Source organism: Bidens hawaiensis, unplaced genomic scaffold (genome assembly GCF_021521415.1).
Source record: "Bidens hawaiensis isolate Kalapana, Puna unplaced genomic scaffold, B.hawaiensis_p1.1 tig00023408_1, whole genome shotgun sequence".
In the NCBI taxonomy this organism is placed as follows: Eukaryota; Viridiplantae; Streptophyta; class Magnoliopsida; order Asterales; family Asteraceae; genus Bidens; species Bidens hawaiensis.
The window spans coordinates 1-8,763 of record NW_027493673.1 but is presented as its reverse complement, the minus strand read 5'-3'; the positions used below and the strand labels follow the sequence as shown (position 1 = coordinate 8,763).

Below are 8,763 nucleotides of genomic sequence, written 5' to 3'. Positions count from 1 at the left end.
CTAACATGGTGAAAGCAGAAGAAAGTGAAAAGTGAAGTGGAATTTTTACAGGATTACTTGGTAAAAAAAATACGTGGATGTTAAAGTCAAAAGGCAGATGGAAACATGGGATTGGAAAAAGTTGGTTAACTAATGGCATGAAATACAAAACCCAGTGTACAACTCACACTGTAGTTGGCACAACAAATTATGCAACACAATCTTTGAAATTGTCATATATATAACTAGTATTTTACCCGGTGCGTTGCGCCAAAGCAGATTGGTAAAATTCAGACGGCGGTAACACCCAAGCGTTGTCAGTCTCAAGCGTTGAGACGGTAAGTCAACACAAATTCGGTCGGTTTCGATTGCGTGTGTTATTGTACTGAAACTAAAGAAAATAAATAAATAAATCTTGAGGTGGACCAATGGGGTGGAGTCGGTCAGTAAAACTGGATCGTTGGTAAAACCCAACCGTTATCGATCCCGGACGTTGAGACGGTTAGTCTACGCGAACTCGGTCAGTTTCCATCGCGTTCGTTACGATACCAGAACTAAAAAATATCAGCATTCGGTTGGTTTTCATTACGGTACTATAACTAAAATAAAATGCTGAGTTTACACTAATCCGGTCGGTTTCCTTCACGTTTGTTACGATACCATAACTAAACCAAAACAAAATTGATTTTCAATCGATTTTTGTTACGTACATTACGGGCTTGAACTAAAAGACAACAACAAAATAACACCAATAAAGTGCCACAAAATGGCCCAGTAAGGAACTTTACAGAAAGTCTTAAATTATTATATATAATAATAATGAGTTAATTCAAGTGAAAATGAGCGTACACACTTATGACAATTACTAATTTTGTTCTAGAAATCAATAACTATTTTACAACACATCTTAGCACTATTTTTAGAGCATTCCCAGCCCGTCTCTTATCCATATTTATAAAATTACAATAAAAAAACATTACATTTATCTATCATGTTCAATTAAATAATACTTTATATACCTTTGGTATTACGGTTTTGTCTCTTATACTCACAACCAACTAAAACAAATACTAAAAAAATAAACAGGGACAAAAAAAAGTTACTCAAATTTACAAAGATTCTCACAAAAATTTAAGAAATGGGTTGGGAATGCTCTAAACACTCGTACTATCAGACCGTCCTAACACGAAGATGATAAATAGCCCATGGGTGACTCGTAGGAGAGCGAAAACAAGGTAGGGCTTTTGGCCATACTTAATTAAGGCCTCCAAATAAAAAAAATTTATATATAGATATATTATAATGGAAACTCAAAGTAATGCATTGGTGTGGTTGTAGCATTGATTGTTACTAAAGTATAGGTTATGGGTTCAAAACTTGTAATAAGCATTTTTTTTTCTTAACAATTGTGATGAAAATGACACAAAATCTTATTTTGATTTAGGCCTCCACACAGGGCCGGCTTAGAGCATATGCGAGCTAGGCAACTGTGCAAGGCCCATTGAGTTTTGAGGCCCATAATTTTTTAGTTTGTTTGAATATATTTTATATATTATGTGAGTTTTTTATTTCTTTTAATATATTTTGAGACCCATATTTATAATTCATAATTCGTGCAGGGCCCACAAAAACCATTAAGCTTTTGAGGACGGCCTTGCCTTCACATTCGTTGAGCCGGCCCATAGTAAATTCTCAATAAAATGAGGTAAAAACATGACACTTATTTCCTAAAATAAAATAAAATGCTAAGAACAAGCTTTGACTAAAAATCCCCAAAACTACAAATCTTTTTAAGACCACTTGTTCCATCATTGACCTCACGTTGACTTCTCCATTGAACAATTAACCTTCATCCACATGTATGTAACTTGTATTCCCAAACACCCGTACGTACACCTTTCGTCTACTTTCACTCTTATCATCCCAAATCACCAAACTTTTACTCAATTCGATCCAATTCAAGAACCCATCACCCATATCTCAAAACTGCTTCAAACCCATAAGAAAAGGTTCGTTCTTGCTCTTCAATTCGGTTCAAAATCGGATCTTTTAGTTTTATTACTTTAATTCCCACATGGATTTTGCTTAGAATCAAATCTTTATTAGTTTATGGCTTCCTTTATTATGCTAATAATTAATTTTAGGGTTTCTGAGTATTTGGTGTCAATTGCTTAAATCTTTGATTGTTTCTTGACTTGTGTCACAATTTGTTGAATAATTATATGGATTGTGGTTATGTTTTTGTCAATTACTAAGTTTGTGTTTTGGATTGTTGTTATTATGCTATTACTAAATTTGCCCAATTGCACAATTTTAGGGTTTATAAAGAACTTAAAAATTTGGGGGAAATGATGATGTCACATATGGAGTCAAATGATCAAAGATGGCCAAGTGTTAGATTGGGGGAATTTGGAGATTTATCTTCTGCTTTTAGTAACGGGTTTTCGGATATGATGATGAACAACTTATGGGTGTATGATTTCAACGTGCTCGAAGAATCACGAAGCTATCACATTTCTGGGTTCCCGGTTCAAGAATCGGATTCGGGGTTTTTGGTTGATGTGAATCAAGACAGGGAGAATGATGATCCGAACTCGATGAAAGCAACGGAAATGGTCGAATGTAAAGTGACTGAAAAGAGGGTAAAGGGCGCACGGAGCAAAAGATGCAAACGGACCGTTTTTGAAGGTTTGTGGAAGTTTGCGTTAACTCCGTCTATGGATGTTTACGGGTCGGTTGATAACCAAGGGTCTGCTATGAGGAGCAAAAGAGCATTGGGAGAGCATGATATCGGTGAACGCGTTTTCAAGAAACGAAGGGGGGAGAATCTTGAAAACAATGATCTTGTTTCTGAATCGGTGAGTGTAAATAGTGTCGGTAGATGGTTGGAAGATGTGGGGTTCGGAAGATATGCGAGTGTGTTTGAAATGCATGAGGTTGATGAAGAAGCATTGCCTTTGCTTACTGTTGATGATTTGAAGGAAATGGGTGTTCTTGCTGTGGGGCCCAGAAGGAAATTATATGCTGCACTATGTGGACTTAATGGGAAGTAAAGGAAAAAAACCAGACATGTTAATGTAAGTAGTATGGTTTTTGGGCATGTTTTGTGAACATTTTTTGGTTTTTTCACTGCTGATAGTTGTGTTTTAGATAATATAGTGAGATGTGAAAATTATATTCAGCAAAAAGAAACTTGTTACAAAGAATTTGAAAATAAATAAATGTAAAACAAACAACCATGATAGCATGATGTTGGATAGTTTACCTGATAAATTGAAGATCTTTGGTGATCAGAAATAGGCATAACAACACATATCTAGCTTTAGGCCTGGTTCAGGTCAAAACGGGTTTCATGTCAATACAGGTTCGGAGTGAAATGAGTCGGGTCAAAGCGGACCACTTGAAAGATTATCAATTTCGTTTGGATGAGTAGGTGGAGGCAAGCATGGTCATCGGTGGTGCTAACCCATTTGGACCTTTTTTAAGTTAATAAGTTTTATAATACTTGTTCGTTTGTCCGTTTTGAACCCTTTTCTTATTTGATGCGACTTAAATTGACGTGTTTGACTGATTTGAGGTCACCCAAATTAACCCATATTCAATTTATTTTTGCTCATTTGAACTCATTCTTTGAAGAGCGGCCCAAGATTGACACCTATATTTAGTTTTAGTAAAGATGCATTTTTAAAGTAGATAAAGATTTTAGAAGATACAACATTTTCAATACAAAACCAATTAATTCTAAAAATTGCATAGTGAGAAATAAACGTCGTTAGATAATCAACTTATTTACTAGAGTTTAGAAAATATGTAGAAGTGTTTATATAGTTTTACTACTTTACCTATAAATGTTTATGCGTTGAACGATACACATTATATCGACGTGTGCAATACAAAATCATTAAGTTGAAAACAACATAAGATATTATATGTGGTGTTGGAGTTAACTTTGAAGTTTAGAGTGACATTTGAGTGAATATATGAGGATTTACAATGTCTTTGATACTTCAAAAGCGATTGACGGGCCAACTTTCGGAGTTACATACATGGTGGCGAAACATTTTCAGAATTGCTATAGGTTTCTTTGATCATATATTTTCATGTTATCTGTATTATGTAATATGTATTCTTATATAACTACTTGCACACAATATGAGATCAAAAGTTGAGTCTCACGGCTTGTGCCTTTGGATATGATTTTATTATTTTATTATTATTTGACAAATATTAGGAATGCTTGGTGAAGAAACACTAAGTGACCCCGGGCAGATTATAGGTAATCTGAGGGCTAAGTAATGTTTCCCACGAAGGTTAGGTCCAGCAGAATAAGTTGTACTTCAGGGAACCTGCAAAACAGACACCGTAAGCTCGTCACTGAGAAGGGGGGGGTTCCTCCTTGTGACCACCCTCCGGCGTGAGAATCAGTCTATATTGCTCTTTGAATATAAAAGTATATGAATACTATTAGAGCAGTTATCAAGTAAATTATACGAGATAGTAGATGATGAAATGATAATACCATTTGCTGTCTTTTATAGCCGAAGGTGGGTATCCAAGGGGTTTAGCCGGCCCAACACGCTACCAACTGTAACCTATGCACGTGCCTTGCCTGTGAGTGGTGGACAGGTAGCGTCTGACATAGAGCAGGCGTGCCGTGCACTCTTCGTCTTCTACCAACTGCAGGCTAGGCACGTGCTCTGGCAGGAGTTGGTGAGCAGGCGGCGGCTATTGGTCACAGTGCAGTGGCGTGCTGTCTGCCACGCTGCTGTCAGTGAGCTGTCGCATTCTTGGTCAGATCTTTTGTCTTTACCTCGCCAGGTATCACGCAAAAGATCCTCCATCATACGGACTGGCCCATTTTGGCGGGAGTTTTCCCCCTCCCGCCTTTGCTCATTCTTTCAGGTGACACTGAATATTTGTAAGTGTTAAGCCTTATGCGTGTAGCTATGCTGTGCGGGTAGCCTTCCCTGATGGCTTGTATCCGCAACTGCGGGAACAGGCGGGTTACTTTACCATTGGGAGGCTTTTCCCTGCGTATGCAGCTTGCATACTGCGCGTAGGCTTCTCTGAGCATGGTGGGTCCTGCGGGAGTAGATGGTCTTTGCGCAGACATCCCTGTTCAAGGTGAGTCATGCGGGACCAACTGAGCCCTGCTGGGACCTACCTCTTCAAGTCCCCCCAGTCCAATGTTCTTCTCATGAATGTCTAATAAAGTGAGGTGAACTTTTGGACTTTAAGCAAAGGGTTTTGAAAAGGGGTTTTTGTAAGGTTTTCCATGGGGGTTCTTCCCGCGGAAGTCCTTGTCACTTGCAGAAATTCCCGAGTTTCCTGCTTGGTCTTTGGGTATGATGCGGGTAGGTCTGTAACCTCCTCGCAAGTCAGGAGCACTGAGTCTTAGTTGTGCGGATTCTCCCTGTGGTATTGGTAGGTTTTGAACATAGTGATCAATTATGTTTAAACCACCAATTCCATCTTGGAGCCTCAAACAACGTAGTACTCGATGTTCCCGCTATGCGGGGATGTTATTTCCGCTTCCGCAAGCATTGCCCAGAAGATCCTTCTTGGTTTCAATTCTCAGCGGGTGCTAGGTATGTGAAGGGTTTTGCCTTTACACTGTACCCGCACCCGTCTTACGGTTACTTTACTTCCAAGGTATTCCTGGCGTCCATTCCCTGCGGGTGCTAGGTATGTGAAGGGTTTTGCCTTTACACTGTACCCGCACCCGTCTTATGGTTACTTGGTTGCCAAATATTTTGGCTTCAATTCCCTGCGGGTGTTAGGTATGTGAAGGGTTTTGCCTTTACACTGTACCCACACCCGGCTTATGGTTACTTGTTTGCCAAGGGGTATTTTCCCGCTTATTTTTTGAACCTTAAGTCTTCAAATTTTTAAATTTTGAAATTTGAAGGGTTGGTGGATGGACAACAACCCAATACCTCAAACGTCGTGCGACGGTTTCTTCTGACTGTGTCAGGACGTGCCAGAAGTTATGGCGACATGACATTCTGTGGTCATTCCAGTTGCTTTTTCAGGCGCGTGGGCACGGGATTTCGGGCGCGTGGCCGCGAAATCTCTGGCACACGTCCTTTTGACAGCTGTTGCCAGTTTGTTTTTGCCACGCGTCATAGTGTCATTGCACCTTTGCTTTCTCTTTCTTCCGTATTAAATGCATCGCATTAATTGCGATTACTATATAAAGGGGGAGAAGGTTATTTGCAATTCACACTTTCCACTTTCATCTCTTCTTCTCAAGTAATTTCCGGCGAATTTCTTTTTCAGTAAAGCATTATTCCGAAATCTCTTCTTCCACCATGTCTTCTCACGATGCTGATGACAGAAGACTGCTGGTGAATGCCAGTGTTCTCTTCCTGCCGAGCTGTACCAGTATATCGTCAGGAAGTTCATGCTCGAGTCTCTCGAGCCTGAGTTTCCTGAGCCCCACCATACTGTGTACGATGCCCCAAGTGGCAAGATCGGGGTTTATGCTGCATTCTTTGTCTATGGGAACCTTAGGTTTCCGTTGACAAAGTTTGTGTACCGTGTCCTAGAGAGGCACGGTGTGCACTTGACAGAGGTGCACCCCATGGCTATTGCCAAGGTCCGGCACTTTGAGTGGGTGTGCCGGATACTGGGCCTTGAGCCCCTCGTTGACCGCCTGATGACCTTCTATACTTGGAGGTGCATCCAAGGGTGGTACACTCTTACAACCCGTATCAAGGGTTTAAAGATTTGTGCCACCGAGCGGAGTCTTCGCTCATGGAGGAGAGAGTTCTTCTTCATATCCGCTCGAGCCATCCCCATTGCCATGAAGTTCAAGAATGGCCAGCCGCTTCCGAACCTTCCCGCCATCAACTACGAGGAGGCGGAATGGTTCGCGAAGATATCCCGGGTCCAGTCCCCGGTTTTCCGTTTTCCAGAGTCGGCGATGGTGATGCTGGGGATGAGCCGGGTGTGGAAGGCGGCGAATGCGGATAAGGTTCCGATCGTCCTTGAATATGGTTCGAACTCTACCCCTTATGGTATGTCTTGTTTCTTTTTGCTGACTACGATTTTTTCTAACTTTCTTGTTGATTTCAGAGGGTAACGATCTTCAATCGCTCCTGAATCCGCGGGAGGAAGATGGTCCTGCGCGGATGGGTACTCGTGCTCTGGACGAGAACGAGTTGCCCATCTTAGAGCAGACTGCGGGTCGGTTCGTGGAGGTTTACCCGCCAGGCCAAGAGATCCTGAGCCACCGACGGCCAGGTAAGCCTATCTTCTACCCTGATCCTCTCAATGCTGTGCCTGCTGCTGGAGTTCATGACATTTCTTCTTCTGAGGAATCCGCAGAAGGTCCTCCGCTGGTGCGGAAGAAAAAGGCTGCCGTCGGGAAAGGCAAGGAGAAGGTGGCCTCTACGGCCGACCCGGTAGTCCTATCTGACTCGGAGTCAGATAATGCAGAGGTGGCGGGGAAGCCCGGTGGTGAAGAGACCACCGTTCCGGAGGCTGCAGGTGTTACCTCCGGGGAGGCAGCGACGACGACGGTTACCGGTGTTAAGAGGCCGGCTCCATCGGGTTCGCCCCCGCTCGTCCGTGCGTTCAAGCTCAAGAGACCCCGTAAGTACCCCCATAATTCTTGTCTAGATTTGTTTCGAATAAATTTTTCTAACACTTTTGCTCGTGCAGGTGCGGATGTTGACGCATTCCAGGGTGGAGTTGGAGTAAGTATCCCCCGCCAATGACGGTAGGCTCGGTCAGCCTTCCCGAGGCGTCGACCCAAGCGTCTACGCTTGCTTCCGCTGGTTCCAGCCTTCCTGAGGCTGTTCCAGCTGCGAAGGTGTCTCCGCCGGCCGTGAGTGCAGTTTTTACAGCATCTTTCACGGAGCCGGCGGTTACTGTTGCTGAGCAGTCGGCGCCAACAATGGCTACCACGGCGGCTGCCACTATACCTGCGCCAACGGCACCGACGGCCGGACCATCAGGTACGCGCCGGGCTTCCCGCCGATCTATGCCACCTTCCCGTCTGCCTGACCTGTTGGATGGATTTCCTTTAGGTTCAGGTGATGGGTTTGGCGGCTATCGGCCTGTTATTGACCCTACAGGTACGTAGGGTTCTTTTTTCTTTGTATATTTTTGTCATCTTTTCCTAACTGCCTTTGTTTCTTTTGCAGTGTCGGATTCCAATGAAGTGTATGTTCCAAGATGGAACATACGCCGAGGAACAACCCTTCGCACCCCTGTGGAGTGCGTGGACTGGGCTCGCCACGCTGCTCCTCATGGTGCGTTGGGGGAAGCCATGGCTAGCTACCAAGAGGGTAGGCTAACCAATGAGCTTCGGGTTCTCCAGGCCCGAACGCAGCCCCGCGTCGAGCTGCTTTGTCGTGAAAACGACAAGTTAAAAGCAGCTCGCGCCAAAGATGTATCTGAAGCGCGGGCTCTTCGGGAGGAGAACCGGCAGTTGGCCGTTGCCGCAGCCGAGAAGGAGAAGGCATTCAAGGCCCTCGAGGTTGAAGTCCAGGCGCGACTCGAGGCCCGCTCCAAGGCTGCCCAAGCTGTGAATGAACAGCTTCGGCTGGCTAAGGAGACTGCGCGAAACTCAACTGAGAGGGCTGCCAAGGCTGAAGCTGTTGCTGAGCCGCTTCGCGAAGAGAATGAGCAGCTTAAATGCAAATTAAAAGCTCTTCAACATGCTCATGACGCCTTGGCAATGGAAGATGCCAAGAAGCTGCAAGAGATCCTTGACCAGAGGGGGGTGCTTGACCGCACTGAGAGGAAACTTCAAAGCGTCGAAGAAGCTGCCGCCAA

The 8,763-nt window shown here is 43.6% G+C and overlaps 1 protein-coding gene across 1 annotated transcript; it reads left to right on the top strand.

The window, feature by feature from the left end:
• Window positions 1-1,880: 1,880 nt before the first annotated feature.
• On the top strand, window positions 1,881-3,036 carry LOC143567485 (uncharacterized). Its single transcript, XM_077053893.1, has 2 exons — window positions 1,881-1,988; window positions 2,297-3,036. The coding sequence occupies exon 2, from the start codon at window positions 2,328-2,330 to the stop codon at window positions 3,030-3,032; it is 705 nt and encodes a 234-aa protein (XP_076910008.1). The 5' UTR covers window positions 1,881-1,988; window positions 2,297-2,327; the 3' UTR covers window positions 3,033-3,036.
• The last annotated feature ends 5,727 nt before the right edge of the window (window positions 3,037-8,763 follow it).

Bases quoted from the DNA above. Each gene is read 5' to 3' on its own strand.
- LOC143567485 (XM_077053893.1), top strand. From the start codon at position 2,328: ATGATGATGTCACATATGGAGTCAAATGATCAAAGATGGCCAAGTGTT.